The 20482-nt window shown below is 31.6% G+C and overlaps 1 protein-coding gene across 6 annotated transcripts in view; it reads left to right on the top strand.

Annotated features, from left to right (window-relative positions):
- LOC106074920 (uncharacterized) overlaps positions 1-20482 on the top strand; it is a 72994-nt gene that overhangs the window by 17174 nt on the left and 35338 nt on the right. For 4 of the 6 annotated variants that reach the window (XM_056011182.1, XM_056011213.1, XM_056011203.1 and 1 more), the window contains 5 exons: positions 2529-2559; positions 4673-4824; positions 8553-8588; positions 10475-10561; positions 11352-11516. In XM_056011182.1, coding sequence (XP_055867157.1) covers positions 2529-2559; positions 4673-4824; positions 8553-8588; positions 10475-10561; positions 11352-11516 — 471 coding nt within the window. The remainder of the gene's footprint in view (positions 1-2528; positions 2560-4672; positions 4825-8552; positions 8589-10474; positions 10562-11351; positions 11517-20482) is intronic. The other 2 variants (XM_056011186.1, XM_013235855.2) reach the window with 2 other exon arrangements.

Here is a 20482-nt window from a genome sequence, read left to right as displayed (position 1 = left end):
TGACCAACTACTTATAATAATAATAATAGTAATCTTTATTGTCCGTATGGAAGTTTGTCTTACAATTTGTGCATTACACCAAATAAAAAACATTATAACTATAAGAAACCAAAGTGTACATTCACACCAGATTCACTCGTAATTCACATGTGACAAAGTTTATATCAGATTGTTTCTGTTTAATGATTTGATTGCAAGGGGAACAAAAGAGTGTTTGTGTCTGTTTGTCTTTGCTATCAGTGTCTTGTATACATTTCCCCAACTAATGTCAGGTACCCTTTAGAGCTTATTGGACCCTAAAGATCCAGAAATTAAAAATCTCAATCGTCACCAGGATTTGAATCCAGGACTCTCAGTTCGGAAGCCAAGCGCTTAACCACTCAGCCACCATGACTCATACAGTTTTTGTAGTAAGACTTAATTTGACTTGTAAAGTAATTAAGTTATTACCAATCAATGTTTTAAGAGTAGTTCTTTCACCAGGCAGGTTACATTTAATAACCTGTGCTATAAAGTAATAAAAACTTAAGTCTAATTCTCCGGAGTTCTCTGTTAATGAAAGATAGATTAGCCCTAGGAAGTGTAGAAATTAAAATAAAAACTAAACATAAAACAAAACCATGTTTTGATAGGTATTAGAGCAAAACCCTAATGATAAAATCAGACACTCTTTGCAGAATTATCCAAGTCTGTTTTAGTATGTCTGTATTTAGGAAATTACAATTACAAAATAAATATCAGGACAATACTAGGAGAACTGATTTTTCAGTAATTTTGACAATTCAATAATTTGTCTTTCAATCTGTTCAGCTTGGATGTTTTCCTGACCATCTGACTTCACAGTTGCTTCACATTGGTTGTGGAAGATTAGGTCTTTGTCTGTATATCCTCTGGCAACTGTCATTTCTGTCACCTTAGTCTCATTTTTTTAATGAGCACAAAATAATACCTAGTCTATCTTAGTCTTTCTCTTGGAGACAATTTTATCTATACTGAAGATGCCTTACTCTATAGCAAACCTTTAACTTTTCCCCTGAAATTTTTTGTTATAAAACATTGGCTTGGATTAAATGTCTAGATCTGAGTGGACATTATAAAAGCATGATTGGTAGCATTCAAGAATTCATACATTAATTTCATTTTTGCTTAAGGTATTTAGTTCTTGTTTTCCAAAGAATATCAATAGCAATACATCTTCCAAATAATACCAACCCATTGATCACCAAAATCATTATCACATAAATAACAAATAACACCATAATTGAAAGCATTGCTTAACACATTGGTTAACAAATTAACTGAAATTCTTTAAAACATTTAAAATAAGATTACAAAAAAAAACACATGCACTCACACATACACATAAATATTACATACATATGTCGCAAAGTGAGTGTGGATCATCTCATAGAAATGCCTGGGCTTTTGCTATGGTTGATGTTGCCCACACAGCTGATGTTTCCAAAGGAATAGCAAGTGTCAATACAGTTGGGAATTGTCGGTGTTTCCTCAGGGTTGACTCCCGAAGCCTTTCCCTTGTTTAGCTTTAGAGTTTTGAATTCAGAGATGTTCTTCTCCTAGGTGGGTAGCTGTCAGGTGGGTTTCCAGCTTGTTGATCTAGGGTTAGACATAATTTCATTGGATTTCTGGGTCCCCCCCCCCCACCCCACCTTAACAGTATAAACCAAAACAAAGAGTAATACTATTTAAAACTATGGCTTACTAAACATCGAATAAATGTCATTCAACTTAACAACAATTTTTCAACACGAACAATATTTAATAATAACGTTAAGTCAACTTACATTAATTATTTAACAGATAACAGTTTAATGAATAAATGATATAATATGACATCAGTGATGAGTATGTCCAAGACAAGTTCAGCAAGTCATTCAACCTAAATAAAGCACACCTTAAAAACAATGCAACAGTTCGAATTGGCTTCACCATGGTCACAGGCCAATGCCAAGGGTGATAGTCAAGTAATGCATCTCACAGATCAAGCTTGACCCTCTCAGAGTCCCAAGCCTGCGTCCCTGAACAAGAAAAATATGCATTCCTTGTGACCATCATTCCCAAGATTATATTACTAATGGTTTTAAACTACATCGCAAAGAATAAAGCAAAATAAACTAACTTACCCAATACTGGGGAAGAAAACAACAAAAGAAAGCTCCAGCAAAAGATCCACCAGCAGCAAAAACACAACAGAAGCAATGAAGCAATGACATCAACATAGCGCGTCCTTAGGAACTAGCGCACAAACCATTATTGTGCATAAAAGAAAACATCACACAAGAATCAACTCTAGATGCGCACGACAGTAGCCAGCTAATGAGCTGCCTGCCTGAAGCTTACTGGCGCCTTTGCTTTTACCTTTTCTCCTGTAATGAAAACAGTTCCACCAGACCCAATATCTGAGCCACATGTTAAGGCCAGGAGTTGAACTGGTTCCGTAAGTTAGTTATTGCTGGAAGTGGTAATGGATATAAGAACTCAACTATATATAAATTTTTCTTCTTTAGGCTGACAGGCGCCACTCAAAAGCTAAGGAAGGTCAGTGTTACTTGTTATTTATCTCCCACTACAAAAATAAATCTACTTTCACACATTATTAAAAAAAATTGTCTAACTGCAGTAGTTTATGTGATGTTATTGAGCTGTGTTGGAGATGTACATTCCAATACAAACTATTGTTAAATCTCTTAGTCTAGCAAGCTAAATAAGATAGCTATTGTTTGATTCTGGTATAAAAATGTGACTAAAAAGGATTAAGCTAATTAAAAATATTACATTTGTTTCCTTTCGTCTTAATTACCACTTTGGAATTAGCAAAAAAAAAACAAACAACAAAACAACATAGGTTCTGAGGCTCTTCTCCAAATGTCATTTTAATATTTACTTTGCCTGTTTGTTGCTTTTTGTTGCTGTCTTTCTATTTTGTTAACTTTATATTTTAACTTACTAGATATTGAAATATAAGACTTAAATTAGCTTTGTGTGTGCATTAGAAACATTAGCATTTCTCAACCTTTTTTTTCTCTCTCCTAAGTATCCCTGAGAAAAATGTTCATTTCCAAGGACAATCTGTCCTTCTTTCAATGGAACACACATTTATATAAAATTGTATCCTTTTGAAGGATTTCTCATCCACTTACAAAATTTCTTCTCTATACGTTCTATTGGTACTCTCTGAGATTTGCAAACTAAAGGTTGAGAAATGTGCCATGGAAAAATAGTGTGCTACTATAGATATAAATATAAATGAAATGCCACTCACTGATTTAATGACCATCATTAAATCTCATGAAACAGATTGTACTGAAATTTTGTACTCAGAATATCTGTTATCTCTTACTGAAAAAGATCTTTGATTTGATTTTATATGTAGATGTATGATTGAAAAAGCAAATGGTACACTTGACAGGCTTTAAAAAAAAGTATAAATATAAAAGGGAACAAAAAAAGCTTTATAAAGCAAGCCTTTAAGTAATTAAGTATAATGAGGTTTAAGTGTAGCTGTATATCATTAAGACAATAAAGCAACTAAAAATATGTTTTTAAAATGTTTAGTGTAAGATTGAGCGTTTAAATAAGAGCAGTATACTATAAGTTGTGTACACATTCTGGTCTGTTTAAGTGATGTTGTTACCCAAATATATTGTTTAGGGAGAGACCAATGGCATCACTGTCAGTGAGAAGTAAATGTTACTCTGAAAGCTTTACTCTAGTTTTTTTAAAAAGTGAACTTATTTACTTACTAAGTGTGTATTACTAATGCCGAATGTAAACCAATGCCATTTTAATACATTGTGTACTGTGTTTAATCAACGGTACTATCACATTGCTGGTGGCTGCAATAATTGCTTACATATTTTTTGGGGTAAGTTCCTTGATTGATATATTCCCTCAGTTTCTTTTCTTCAGTTTTTCAAGTTTCTTATTTATTATTTCCTCTTCTTTCCTTTCTTATTTTTTTTTCCTTTTTTTTTTTCGCAATAAAGTTCAAATAAATGAAATTTTGTAGTTTTATATTTAAATCAAGCCTTTTTTTTTTTTTTTTTTTTTTTTTTTTAAATCATTTTTCAATTAGGTTGATCCACTGCACACTCCAATTCTTACACATTTGAAAATAAATTTGGTTTGTTTTTTAGTTTCTGTTTGATGTACAGTCTCATTGGTGGTGGATTCTTCAATTTTAATATTTTTAAAAAAATATATATAATTAATATAATAGAGCCAAATCATTTTTCACCGTAACACAGAATGTTGGCAGAATGTTATTAAATAATGGAAGAAGGGCCTTAGTATCTGTGATTAAAAATTTGTATTTTAAATAAAATAAAGTGATTAATTTTGTTCTTAAAAATTAAAAGAGCTTATCCCAAAAAATTCAACTCTAAAAAAATTTAGAAATATATATAAAATAAAAAAAAATAAATTTTCTCCAATAGTTAAATAAATTTATCAGTATATGTAAAGTCTTTAATTTTTGAGTCATCTAGTGGTGTTAAAAATTGCTCATTTTTCTTTGATTAATTTTCAACATCCTTTAGGTACAGAAAAGTGCATTGAAAATCATTTTATTAGTATGGATAAGTTCTACTTCTATTGAAATTTTATACTTAAAAGATTTTACTGTTTTGTTTTACTAATTTCTTTTTTCTAGCTGCTATCCGTGATCCTGATCGACCTGAAGTTTTAATTGAAGGTGTCTTATTTCGAGCACGTTATCTGGGCTCCACGCAGCTTATCTCTGAAGGCCAACCATCCAAGGCAATGCGCATGATGCAGGCTCAAGAAGCTGTTGGTAGAATAAAGGTAAATTTATTTGTACCAAATTTGTATATTATTTTGTATATATTTATATATGTAATTTTGGTTCTAACAATGAGGTTATTAACAAATATTTGAATGTAATTTCTTATTAAATCCAATGCTTTATGGGCCATAAAATCATATTATAAATGACCATCTTAAAAGAAAATTCTGCTCTTTAAGTTATAACTAGTGTTTTTTTTTTTTTTTTTTTTTACTTTTTTAGTTTTCAAAAATCAATTTGTCTGCTTGATGTACCTTTTTAAAAAAAAAAAAATTGCTTACACTCTAAATGATCCATTGTAACAATATTTTAATCTCATGAAGTGCTAGTGACAAAGTCATGATTCAAATGAAGTTTTGTACAAAATTTGTTATCATTGCACATATATTTTTTTGTTGCCATTCAAATTAGGCTTCGGTAAGTTTCTAAATATTGTCTAGTTGTTCTTTAAATTTCTAGTGTTTATCTGTGTGCATTAATCGCCAACTACAAGACATGCTACAAGTCAAGAAACTTTTGTTATAACAGTTTTTAAATTTGTCTTTCTAATTCTGTATCTTAGTTTGTTTTAATTGATTTTTTTTTTTTAATGAGGAGCACAGACTTTATTTTTTTTTTTTGTTAACACCAAGTGATATATTTCTGAGAAAAAATTTCCTTAAGAATAAGAAGTGAAGTAATGAAATACCACAGATAAAAAAAAACATAACCAGATGGGAACAAAAATACAAATATAAATATATAATCTGATAGAGACAAGGGAAAAAAAAGAATTTTAATAAAACTTGTACCAAGTCAAATACAAATAGTATCAGGATTTCAAGTTAGTTTGTTTTTGAGAATGTTGTATCATTTACATTTAAAGAATGTAAATGCTGATAATATTCTTTTCTTGTAAGGTTGTTAGTTATTTAGTTATCTCTAAAAGCTGCTTTCTTCTGCTTGTACTAGATCAAATTTGTCTTTAGATTGCCTTTCCTTCAAGAGTGATATAAAGTTGGAATTGAAGTGTGTTCCTATTAATTTTATTTTTTGACAAGACTCTATTTTTAAATAAAATTGTCTGGCTTAAGTTCTACCTTGTTGAGCTTATAACAAAAAGCCTCTCTTAGCCTGCTTCTTGTATTTAACAGTTTTTTTGTACTATACACTATAAAGTTGATGGACATCTCTGTTTAAAGAGACCAATGTTCTTAGTCTATGTTGTCTGTTGTCTTTTCTATTCTTAGATCAACTTTAGCTTTGGCAGATTTCAACAGAGAACTGTTGCAATGTTTCCTGATATAAATAATGCTTACATTTTATGTTGTATTCTGGTCATTAGCTAACATTTGCATAGACTTTGGTCATTTGTTGAGATTTAGTGTAACAACCAAGTTATGTCCTTTCAAAACTTTGCAATCATAAAAGAGTTTCAAGGTTACAATAATTCATAGTTTTGTTCTTTATTTGAATTATTTATTTCTCTGTGCTTTTCTTTTGTTATATTTTCTTTTCAATATGAGGACATTCTGCTGGACCTCGGAAATTTTAGTTTACATCCAGTCAACAATTGTGAAATTTATTCCTTTTTTTCTATTTGTTTCTATTTGTCTTGCAAAAAAATTTATCATATGTTGCTATTTGATATTTTTTTTTATGTATAAACTAAAAGAGTATTTAATTTGTGTCTGTGGTAATTGAGAAACACATGTTGGTCTTCGATTTTCAGACATAATATTGTTTTTGAGAGAAATCCAGAAAAATTAGTTCAGTTGCATAATTTTGTGTGTGCTGTATTACTAGTTCATAAAACAAAGAAGGAAAACATTTGGCAGATTATTTGTAATTTTCTGAAATAAATATTAAAAATCAAATATGTAGATCCATGTCAGGACTTGAACATTTTAAATAAATAAAAACTTAATAAAAGCCTATATTCTGCTAAATTTGGCAACACACAAACCCCACTTTATTCGAAAAAAAAACCCATAAAAAAACACTGTCTTGTTCAGAATTTTAATATTTCTCCATCACAAAGGAGATACAAGACACCATCACAAAAATAAACAGATAGAAGAACTCTTGTTCCCTTGGCAAATAAATAATTGAATGAAATCCAACTTTCTGATGTAAATTTCACAAATAATGACTCAAAGAAACTGTGGTATGAAAGTATATCTTTGTGCTATCATATAAATGGTTTGTTTTTATAATGTATTGTTATTTGTTATGCACAATCGTTTGGTCGTCTCAAGGATAATAAATTATTTTCTTATTGTTATAACACCAATATGTTCCAAAAATTTTATGGAAACATTTTTTTTAACCTGTAACCTTTAAACCTCAAAATAATATTATTCATTACTATTATAGAACAAAACATTTAACTATAATCAAAGTGACATACTGTTTTAAAGAAGTTGATTTAAATACATTTTTAACTCATATTTAAATGTAATTTTTGTATAAAACAGAGCTGTATTCTACACTACTCATTTATATCTAGGCCTTTAATATCATTAAGTACATTTATTGATTTCATTTAGAGAGGAAATTCAAGTCCCTTTTCTGTATATGCCCTTTGTTATTTATGTGAAGCATTTCATATTTTATGTTACCAATGGTGAAATAGATATATTACCTATTTTAAATCTTCTTTTATTTTATTTTTACTGCAGCAGAACCAAGGAAACTCAGATGATAAGGTTTTGTAAAGCAATTTTATGTGTTAAAAATGATGCTTAAACATTTTTGAGTGTCATTTCAATACTGGGCTTAACACATTCTTAACTTCTGCTGCACAATGTACTAAACACATTGTTATTTCAATAGAGAGCTGAACATACTTAATTAAACACGTTTCAGAAAATGTAATTCATTAAACATTTGGGTAAAAAAACAAACAACAAAAACCATCAACAACAGAAATCTTAACAACCATGAGTTCATATATTTCTTGTTGAAAGTACAGAGAATGATGACCACAATTGGCCACATAAATGTTTTTTTTTTTTTTTTTTTGAGCATTTCACTTCAGTAACTTTGTGCATGAAAAATTTTAATGTTTTCCTGAGTTTTATATTTTCTTAATTTATTTCTACTTTGAAAGGCTAATGAATGTTTAGTTTCTGGTCTACCAGTATAAACTTATGACCATAGTACATACACCACTTGTACATGTTAAATGCATGGGAAAAAAATTGTTTAAATGACATAAAATTGGACAAAAAACCCCCAAAAAACCAACAAATAAGCTAAATATATTTTTGCGTTAGTATGTTATTGTCTGATTGGCCATAACTGTCTGCTTCATTCCTTCCTTCTTTGTTTTCCTTGGTTCCAAATTTTGCTGTGATTTATTTATTCAAATGTGTTTATTTAAGTACAACAGACTATATGCATAGAGTTTATTTTTTTATAGGCTTAAAATAAATGTAATTTCTATTTTTGGCTTTTGATCTTCTAGCATGTAGTTGATTAAAAATCTCCTTATTTGAAGATTTTTTTATCAACCTTTAAATAGAAGTTTAACTCACAAGCATTAAACAAAATTTTGAGAAAAAAAAAATTTGACATAAAAATGATGTTTTTATTTTTTATATAAACTTTATTTTTACTGTTTAAAAGAAAAAAAAAGTGTCTTAATTAAAATATTCAGCTATAATAAAACAAAAAAGATGTTTTGAAATGGCCAGTATGTCAGAAACCCATTTATTGCATTTAGTCAAACATTATTTCTTTCCAGACGTTGGGAGTTCTTCACTTTGGTGAAAGATTTCAGGTATACAACTAAAATCATTGTAACACCAGTATATGTTGTAGCTTTTTATATATTTTTTATGATTTACTTTTGTTCAAAGCAGTGTATTTGTATTATTTGTTTATTACTTCTGTTTTTCTTTTTTAATGCTTGAAATAGTGTGCACATTGTGTCAAACTCTATTCGTTGTGCATTGAAACTTGTTTCTTGATATTTAGTTCTAAATGATACGATTTGTATTGTTAATACGTTTATTATAAATCTAGTTAAGTGTTCAGTGTTATGTTTGTTTGAATCTCTGAATGTACATGCTTTAATCTCTGAATGTACATGCTTTATATAAGATGGACTCATTTTTGTTTACATAGCTGAATATATTTGTTAAATATATGAGGAGCTTTTTTTTTTTAAATTTCCAATGTGTTGCTATTTTCTACTGAAATGCATAAAAGGGAAATTATGCTAGATTAACGATGAGCTAATTGTTGAGGAATATTCAACTAGCTCCCGAATCTTGCATTTGTTATGTAAATTATTATTAGAAATTTATAGTTGTAGATCACCATTCATTTACCCCAAACTTAAAAAATTAAAATGCTGCTATTATAAAAAAGTAAAACGAAAGTTGATACAGACAGAAAAAGCAACAAGAAATATATATATACTCCCTTGTGGTTGAAGATGAACCCATTTCTCATTAAAGATGGCTATAGATACCAATTCTTGCTTTAAAAAGCCAGCCACACACATGGCAGGGTTATTTGGGCTCAATACAGATAAGCCTGCTTTTTTTCTCAGCCTTTTGTTAACTCTGCATCATGCTGGCTGCTCTCCTTGCCTCAATTATATTGAGCCTCTGACAATCAAGGCATTACACCTGAGGGGTGATTGAGAATTAGTGTTTCCCAGCCATGAATGTCAATATCACACTCCTTGAAAGAGCTCTTTAGGTGTCTTTGTAACGCTTTAGCACCTGAGAGCGCTTTCCTGCACACAGATCTTCTTTTTGCTCCTTTTAATGGCTAGTAAAAAAAACAAACCAAAACCCTCCTGAGACTAGAACATTTATAAGTCATGCATAAGTTGAGAAGTAAGTGGAAAGGAGGGCCAGACGTTTCATCTATGTGCATTCATATGTAAATGAATGTCTTTTCACCATGGAAGAAAGTGATGAAATTTCTTGTTTTCTGAAGCATCCCTCCTGCCCACCCCCACCCCCAAACTTTAAAATGAGAACAAGAAGCTTGCTTTTTTAACATGCACAAATTGTTAGCATTTATACTGGAGGTAATACATGGAATTGTAAATCCTGCCACACATGTTGGTCCTCTGTGCACAGAACTATATATAATTTAATACAATTTCCTTGGTAACTTTTTTTTAAAGCTTAATATGCACTTTTGAGAACAATGTTTCACTTAGTATTTTTCTTTTTCTTATATATTAGATGTTGCTGTTTTTAGCAGAATCTGTGTATTTTCATTTTGATGTGTTTATGTATCCTTAATTATAATTTGTTTCATTCAGGTTGTCCCTAGAATTATTTGAATTGTAGAGTACTAGTGTTTGTCCTGATAATAATTTTGTTAATCTAAAGAAAAGAACAAGCAGACAAATTGTTTAATCTCACTTAATTTACAGGGTGAAAAATGTTGTCACACATTTGATTTTTTCCAATTTTAGTTTGTTTGTACAACTCTGTCAAAGCTTATTTAATCATACTCAGAAAAAAACATTTTCTACTTTTTTAAATCAATTTAGTGAAATATATAATAGCTAAAAAATAACAATAATGAGTGCATTTCTGAAAAAAACAAAGTAGCTAAATCCACAAAACAGTCTTCAAGTTTTCCTCTCTCCATTGGTTTCCTGTTCTTAAACATGGATTGTTATTCTTGCTTCATTAGGCTCCTGAAGGAGAACATCAGCCAAGCACTGATGTTGATCTCTTTGTTTCTACTGAAAAGATTATGGTGCTGAATACAGACTTACAGGTATGAAGTAGCATACAGTCAACTAGAATATAAAAGCTTGTCTCATTCAGTTGGCTACTTGGTTTTAAAATAAAGTTCAAAACAGGGATACAGAGAAATGTACCTTTCTGTTGAATATAATGTAAACAAAACATATTTTAGATTATTATTTCTAAATGTTATAAAACTGTGTTGGTATCAGTATCTTTGAATTGAGCATGTGCGAGAATCGCCAACTGCTTTATTCTCATGTACATGTCATAAAAGACAAATTTTAGTCATGCATTTTGGTATTGGTATATTTTGCACCCTAATTTTAGACATATATCTGAGCTGTTCTATCAGATTTGTTTAAAGGGCTTTCATAACTGATGAGTTTGTTATTCAGTCTTTAATCAAGGTTGCAATCAGTCACATTTATGTTGAAATTCTGTATTGTTTTAGAATGAATCAGAAACTAACCTCTGGAAATCCCACAATCTAGTTGATGTTGGTTTACTTCTCTAGAAGAGAAACTTTAGAACCTTGAAATGACTATTCTTCTATTGCCCAAACTTCTAAAGATCCTACAGCTCAGCATGAAAATAAGTTAAAAGAAAATCAAGGAAAACATTTTTTTTCCAAATAAATCATTTGACTATATTTCTTTTAGTTATTATTGTGTAATTAATAAAATGTTAAGTCGCTCTGTTTATATTTATGAACAAGATTTCTTTAAATATTTTTTTATTCATCTATGGCTTTTGTTAGTGTAGATCATTATCATTTATTTGGTAAAATCTATCCATTAATGTTTTTGTGCTTTCTCTAGGAAATAATGATGGACCATTCTTTACGAACTATTTCTTACATTGCTGACATTGGTGACATCTTGGTTATTATGGCCAGGAGAAGACTTATCACCAGTCCTGATGATGTTTTGGGTAGACGCAGGAGGCAGGCCAAGATTCTTTGCCATGTATTCGAATCTGATGAGGTAAGTAGTCATTATACCTTCAATTTGGGATATGCACTGTTTTTTTCCCATTAATGTGCACTTTTAAATTAAATTTTAAAATGTTATCCACAAGGGAAAAAAAAATGTTAACAGGGTTTATTGTCATGCAATAAGATGTAATATAATGAATGAATGTTTGACTGTTTAAATAATTATTTGTTATATTTTTTTTTGTGGTTTTAGGATAAAAATGAGATTCTCAGTTTTTTACAATGACAGCCTACTTTTTAAAGACATAAATTAAAAAAAAAAGAAGCACATAATAAATATGACAGCAATCATATTGTTTACTCTATATAATTTTTATATTAAAGCCTTAAATAAATATAATCATCTATATTAATAACAAAATTTAATAAGAGTTGTATTAAAAACAACAATCACATAAAACCTTAGGCTACAACATGTTGTCACTGTTTGTCTCCTACTATATCTGTTTGTAAAAAGTTATTTTATGTTCCTTTTTAATATTTTTTTAAATGATTTTAAAGCAATTTTGATTGCTTATTGAAAATTAGAATCATTTAAATAGTGATGCGAATCTGTATGACTCCTGCTTTAACATCTTTGTGATGGAGTGAATAATATAATTAGTTCCCTATAAGTAGCAACAATTGTAATGCATGACAGGCTTTTCAGTGTTGTCTGCTATTTCTTTCTTTGATTTACATTTGAATAGAACATTATTTGGATCTAATTTCTTTGAGTTAAAAATTTTGATGTAATGCTTGTTGCATATCCTTATATTTCTTCCATAAGCTTCGTCCCCTTAGGCTGACAAAAAAAAGCTTGTTATCCATCAATCTCAGGAAGAGTTTTAAAATGAATCTTAATCGTGGATATTGAAAGAAGACATATAGGCAGATTCTAGATAAAAGATTTTTACTTTTCATTGATTAATGTTTGTTTGAATTATCCATGTCTCTTATTTTTCTAAAAAAAATAATGCCAACATCTAAATGTAACAATTAGTAATATTACATCTAGGGTGGTTTGCATAATGTTTAAAAATTCTATCTAGTTGGACCATACATTCTGCCCTACAAGTAATGCCATACAAATATTTAGCATGTTTTTATTGTTTCAGTCAGTATCCAGGTCTCACTTGCAGACATACTCACTGGTCTTATGATAGTTTTGTAGTTTTCTTTGATTTCCTTGTGATAATAATGCTCAGGTCACGACCACATTTTATTCACCAAATCTAATAGTATTAGATGGTAACTTAAAATTGTTTCTCAATTCTCCATATACAACTGAAATAAACTCACAACATTTTGTTAGCAAGCATTTCAATTTTAATTATCAGATACTGAAGTTACCGTAATAGAAAATATAAACTTTGACAAATATGAAACAACTTGAATGACTTCTGTTGTATTATTCTTTAAAGTTATATCATTACACTGGATTAAAAAAATGTTTTGCTCAGCAAGAACTTTTGGACAAATAATATATGAAACAATATTACAAAGTCAGCCTGTCACTGATATTGTTACAGTCAATTTTCAAAGTAATAAATCAATTAGATCTACACTAAATAGTCCCAAGAAAACTGTTTCCAACCAAAGTGTATTGGATACTATTTTTAGCGTGGCCGATTCATTGATTACCTTCAGCCTTTGGTTTGCTTTTGCTTGAAAGATTTAAGAGTTAATCTAGATCTTTATCTGGGTTTTAATTCACAGTTTAAAATTGGGAGAAATGATTAGCAAGTTACTTGTGATTGAAGTGCTCAGGAGGCACAATGGTAGATGAAAGAATGGAAGAATGTTCTTTCTTTAACACTTTGTTTCCGACAACAAAAATCTGCCGATGGTACTATGAAGTTCAGATCTTAGGCTAACTCAAAATGAATCTGTCCTTAGCATCCAATGAGTTCAGATTAAACTTATGAGATCAAGATAATTGAATAATCATTGATCAAGAATGCCACTATAGAAAGTCTCTTTAGCTTAATAGTACTGTATGTTCATTTCTTACAAAGAAAACATTGAAGTGTCACTTGAGGCGCCAGTCACACCATTAACTTTCATTGTAAGTCAACTAGTTACTTGCTACGTTTGTACGTTGTGTGCCACCCACTTTATGGAGATCAGAGTGTTTTTATCAGTTCTAAAGAGATTCCTTGTCAGGCTTTCTTGATGAGTTCTTTGAAAAGCAATTTGTCCTGGTGGATATCTGGTTCTGTCTGGTTTCCAGATGACTGTGTTGAGATAGAAGTAGTAAATCAAATGGATTCCAGACAGCCAGCTCGTGCCTCCAACTGATTCTGATTCATACCGACTTGTAAGGTCTGTGTGCACCCAAGCGCACCCGCTCACCCAACTGCAGAGAATATTTCTCCTGGAACCTTGAAATTATAATAGCAGATTACTACCAAGTAATGTGTTAGTCGGATGTTGTGTTTGGTCAACTTACTTTACAGAGATTATAAGTTGTGTCTTAGTGGGTTGATGTATAGGGTGGGCCTACATAGATGAGATTATAATTTAATGTTGTTCAATTGAAATCGGGATACACTTTTGAGTGGAATGCTCGACATAGATTGGTTTTCGCGGATGGCTGTGTGATAAAGCGTTTCTCTAAAATTCTCACTTTAAAAGAATTCAAGCATATCATTGAGTCCAAACGGGTTCTTGATATCTGTCGGAGAATAGTACAGTCGATCTCGATCGTCAACTGGTCACATATAATATCCATACCGTCTGTTGGTCCAAGGCTTCATTTAGTTGCTAAGGATCGCTGGGAATTTTTTTTCTTTTTCTTAAAAGTCTTATCTTTCATTTAGTTACTAAGAATCGCTGGGAAGGTTATTCTCTTAAAAGTCCTATCTAAAATGTTTATTACTAAGATATTCTCTAATATTTAAAAACCTATTCTTTACGTCATAATTGTTACAATTAGGATTAGTCAACAAACTGAGATGTGTGTAGCAGCAACACATCATTGTTATTTCCCCTTCGCTCCCTAACTGTCGTGCTATTGGTTAATGTAAGCATCGTATCCAAACGTTAATCTACGTTCTTTGAATCACTGCTACTGTGTGTGTGTGTGTGTGTGTTTACTGCGTGGTGCGATCAATACACAATAGCTTTTTTCATATTAATCCTAACAATGGACAGTCGGCCCAGCAAAAGTGTTATTTAAAGTACACGAATACACAAACCCCCTTTTTTTTTCTTCAGAGTAATATTGATATGAAATACATTTTCAGCATGATCAGCTATCTCCAATAGACAATATTTATATCACCGGTATACAGTCATCATATCACTAATACACAGTGATCATGTTAGCATTATACAGTTACCATTTCACTATCACACAATAATCGTATCACTAATATATAATCATCATATCATATCAACACTCTTCCATCATTATGTGTAATGATCATATAAATGTTACACATTGATTATATCACTATAATACAATGATCATATCACTATTAATAAATCATTGTATTACTATAACACAATGATCAGATCGCTATTAAATAATTATTATATCACTTTGTGACTTATAATACAATGATCAGATCACTATTAAACAATGATTATATCACTAGTATACAGCCATCTTATCCCCATTGTTTTACTATTATACATTCATCACATCCCTCATTGTTTCATGATACTACCATATAATCACCATTATACGATCTTTTAAAAATATACACCGATCATATCACATTATATTATATGCATTTTTTTTCGAATTTAGTGACAACTTTTCTGACAGTTATTAATAAGTTCATTTTTTACAAACATAACTCAGAATGCCAACTACGTCAGCGGTTCACCCATGTCAGCCTTCAGACTCTTTAATTAGACACCCTTCTATCTTGTCTTCATCTAGGACCTCATTTTCCCCTCGTGTTCTTAGCAAAACGTTTTCTTCTCGACCCACAGAAGCCTGGCTCCTGTGATATTGAACTTCCACTTTTTGTTTTTAGGAATTTTTCTCTCTCTCCCTCGCACACAAGACCCGGGATTGGGAGAGTATTAAATAAGATTTGTTTTGGTCTATGTAACTATTGAATGTAATCTAAGTTAGTCAAAGCACTTATCTACTGGCTCTCTTTAAAGCACTGGTCTCCATACTTAAAGGACAATCTTGGTAACAGGGGGCCTCCCCAAATGAGTGTTTTTTTTTTTATTAAATATAACGCAAAATGCAGGGGCCCGCAAAGAGGTCAAGCCCTCCGGGCCCCCAAATTATGGAAAATTTCTATCTACGTCCATGGGCCGCTTCAATATCCTTTTAGATTGTATAATTATCGTTTAATTTCGAAGGGCGCTATCTCGTAGTAAATTTTCTAACCTTGCGTCGTTAGACATGATGAAGCGGCATTTACTGGTGTTGAAGACCGATAACAGAGATGAGATTACTTATCGAATCAGGAGTTTGTCCTTAAAATGTAACCTATTCATTGATTGGACTAGACTTTGTTATTGGGTGTGGCGCTCTGTTTGGGGACTTCAGAAGCTCTTCAACAAAACACACATTTTTTTCTGTAGTCCCTCCCCCACACACACACAGAACAAAATAGCATAACACTCTTGATTATTTGCAAGTGAAGTTTGAAGATAATTTATAGATACAATATTTGATGGTCTCCACGAGGAGGCTTTTTTCCCCCACCCACCTCCTTTCGTACATAATTCCTGATACACTTATTGTTTTATTTTATCCTCTATGATATTATACTGAAACTATCAGTGGGTTATGTTGTGAGAAAAACTTGAAATTCCAATCCGCACTATCACAATATCTTTTCCATATCTCGTTGATTATCACACAGACACACACACATCAAGGAATGATCAGTGTACGTATGGCATATTTTACGCATTAAACGTGTCTTCTTTTTTAAAACAAAAAAACAAAAACCTATTGCTAGAGCAAAGCGCTATTAAGTTGTGTATTAGTGTCAACAAAAAAGGTGTGACAAGGTATTCTTGCTGCCATTCTCTTCCTTGGATTGCTCTATTGACTAGCCCCGGCCACTTCTATCACCTAATGCAGCCCCTCGTCCTTGTGTATACAGACACTTGTCAACAGTCTTGACATTTACGCTATTGATCTTGGCGCCAGTACTTCTGCACACAGCAGTTGAAAGTGAACGATAATAAGCAGCTAATTGACTCAAGCCGTCATCTGGCTGCTTACATGACACTCTTTAGGCATTGACTACACATTGATCCAAGAAATGCAATATTTGTATCCACGAAAAAAAAACAACTTGCAAAAAATGTCTTTGATGTGCCATAAAATGAATCTCCTTCTTCTTTTCTAAGCAGATTCCATGAACTCAAGAAAGATCTTCGTTCGAATGCAAGTTGCCTGCGGAAATATGTTCAACTTTGTCCAATGTTTCAATCCTTTTGTTCCTCTCCAATTAATTGTCCAGCTTTCTTGTAGACATCTTTGATTTGTTATTGATTAGCTCGACAAGTTTTTGTTTGAAAGGTCACCTGATAACTGGCTCTTTCCCACCACCATTTGTTAAAATCATCAAACTAGTGGCTTAATAGATTTACCATTTTATTTTCATTTAAAAAAAACGTTATTTCTTGACTCGTTTTGGCACATGCAGATTTTAGTTGAAAAACAAATTTACTTCGTAGTCATATTCAACTCTGCTTAACTCTGTTTCTTGTCAATCACTTTGTATATTGAATAGTTGTTTTTTTTTTTCTGTGACAGATTTTGTTCAGCGAATAGTTGCTAATTTGGTGACGTTGCGCTATATCAAAGGCTGTTGTTATTTGTACAATCTATGTAATAATTATGTTTTTGTAAGCTAAAAGAATGATAAAGTTATTGAAGAGTCTCTTCCCAAACCCATACCTTGTTTCTATTCAACTGTTTCTTTACAGAGATCTAAGTTTCTTTGTTACAACTTTCTTATTAATGGACATTCTCTGCTTGCACATTGATAATTACAGTCTGTTTGGTATAAGGTCAAATGCTTGCTGTCTTCTAAACAATGTTACGCTGAAGAATTCATTGAAAACTTTCTCTGATGTTGACAAAGAACAGATTCAGTGCTTTAAATAATTCAATCGAAGGATTTTGTGTAGAGGCACCAGCACTTGAGCCAATTAATTGCCAAAGCAGATTATTGGAAACAGCTTAAAAACGTCATATTAAAAAAAGGAGATCAAATTGCTTCCGAATCTCTTCTTTTATTTTCTCATTTCCATAGAAATTGTAAGGTGTGCGGAAGTGTGAGTGACACGACAGGAAGGTTCAAGTTTTCTTAACAGCATCTTGTCTCTTCGTTCTGTCTGCTCTCTTTTTTTGGCATCATGGCATAGACTACACAGAATACACGTCACACAGTCTGTTGTATTGACGTTGAATACAAACCTAGTGTGGTATTGTAAGCACGGACTTTAAGAATGCTAATTATTTCCATTCACTAGTGTGCGGCTACTGAAAGAGACTTCTTGTCTGAGGATCTTATTAAGAGGAGGCTATAATCTCGAATTGAAAACAAACTGATACATTTCACTGTAGTGATATCTCACTGACGACTGATTGACTTTGAATAATCCCAAACATTTTAATTGTCGTTTAAAAAAAAACATTGTATACACTACTTACTGTTCATGATTTAGATTCCAATTCTACTTGCCCATCACTATCTGCTAGAGCTCACAGCAATTATCCACCTAAATTTTTTGTTTACTTGTATGTCATTCCGATCCGCTTGCTTGTTGTGTGTGTGTGTGTGTGTAACTCTATTGCACTCTGTTGTGCTTATACTTTTTGCTTTTCTTTTCTAGATCTAATGTCAGACCACATTCAAGGATAAACTTAAAAAAAAAAATGAAAAAAAAAATCAAGTGCATGTGAACGTATTTATTTATAGTTTGTTGAACTATCTGGTTGATTGGACTGTACCATGTGATATCCAAATGTCCATCGCGTGGACCTGTAACTGAGTTTCCTCTCTCTTCATTACTGTGTTTTTTTTAGTAGCTCTTGTCTTCAATTGTCTTCCCTTTAATTTTCACTATTGATTTCAAGAACCTTTCCCCTTGTTCTTCCCTTTTCTCATCTATTGTTTGGAGCTTGATTAGAGTTTGATGTTTCAGACACCCTCGCAGCTTAGTCGTGTTTGTGTTGAAAGTCATTGGTACACGGTGGCTGCCCGTCAGTTTTTAGATTTGTTTTTCATCAAACACCGCCCGAATCAATGGCTATCAAATTTACTTCATTCCGAGCCGCTCCAATGCTAATCAGAACCTTTAATTATTGGCTAACCCTTGTTAAGGATAGGTCACTTTTGTTCTGTCTTTTTGCTCCTCTTTCTTTTATTCCTATCTAATTCATATTGTCCTCCACTCAAACTAATGTTTCGTTTAGTTCTGTAGGTTTGTTTAGTTCTATAACAACTAATCCAGAATAGTGTAAGTTTTAAAGAATTAAAGACTTTAAGTATAAAATGAATAAACAATTCATTACAATGATTATGAACTTAAGCGTCTTTTTGACGTTCACACTCTTGATTCTTGTCTGTTCTCTGACCTCTCTTTAAAATTGATAATAGTTTGGCTTATAGAACACATCTTATTTGTGTTGCCGTTTTGTTCAATGTTCAGTGTGACATTACGAAGGAAGATACTACCCAGTATACGTGGCTAGACTAGTCTTCATAAAAAAATTGTTCACATAAGCTATTACTAGTTGCCCGAGTGCTGGTCATCTGAAACTTGACGAGAACACTTATGGTGTTAACTGCTATACCTATAACTCTCAGTGTAGTACCAGATCTAAAGATGGTCTAATAGGGTCCGTCTATTGAAATACTGTACATTGTTAAGGACTTTCCTATCATTTTCTAGAATGTTTCTGAACGTTGACATTCAAAAGTTTTCAAAAATATGTTTTTGATCAAAATTATTCTTCTGCCGACATCGTAGCTATGAACATCTGAGGTGATGAGATTATACAGATCACGTAATCCACTGCTGTTATTGTAACAAAACACACATACACATATACAGTCACCTTAAGTCAATTTTAGCGGCCCCCGAAAGGGGAAAAGACGCTATTAGTTTTATGTGGCCTGTCTGTCCGTCCGTCCCGTTTAGATCTCAGAAACTAGAAGAGAAAATGAAATTCGGACATCATGATATTTTAGATCATTGAAAGTTCTGATGTAACGGCTACTTTTTTTTTTTTTTTTTCGAAAGTGAACCATCTAATTTTTTAAATTATATATTCAAGCAGATTTTTCAAAAAATTACACCACTTTACAATGAAAGAATTCAAGGGAGGTAAATTTTTTGAAAAGGTTACAGACTTCTTCATTAATAACTCAAGCTTCATTCATAGATTCGCGCATTGGTTGAAAAAAAATGCATCTAAGGTCACAATAGAAAAAATATCAATGTATTATTATAACATTTATTTTCCATTTATTGACTAGCTCAATGAATGAAATACTGATTGAAATGTTGTTTTTAAAAAAGAATTTTAATACGACCTTCGTTTCAATTGTAAGTAGAAATAAACTACTTTTATAGCGCGCAGTTTTCACATATCCTCATTAGGCTATACACTTGACAGCAATCTAAGTTAGACTAAATATAGGCCAGAAATAGATTTAGATCTAGATTTAGATTTAATTGTATTAAACAATTTGAACAAAATTTACATTTATAATCCATTTAAAAAAAAGGTTATCTTCTAATAGCTTAGGGGTGCAGATTTTTATTCATTATGTAAGCAGTATCACATCAATAAGTGTATCTGATGCGAACAGCATAAGTGCACTATAACCCAGTTAGACCCAGTAGTAGGAATACTAATCCTGATCATAGTATTGACCTAGATTTAGCTTTAGTAAACTCTATTTCAAGATTTCTAGATCTAGTCTAGATTCTAGTCTAGATTAGGATGTAGATTTATTTCTGGATCTTTATCTA

The sequence above is a fragment of the Biomphalaria glabrata genome, chromosome 1, assembly GCF_947242115.1.
Source record: "Biomphalaria glabrata chromosome 1, xgBioGlab47.1, whole genome shotgun sequence".
In the NCBI taxonomy this organism is placed as follows: Eukaryota; Metazoa; Mollusca; class Gastropoda; family Planorbidae; genus Biomphalaria; species Biomphalaria glabrata.
The sequence above is the reverse complement of the archived record's forward strand: the minus strand, read 5'-3'. Positions and strand labels throughout refer to the sequence as shown.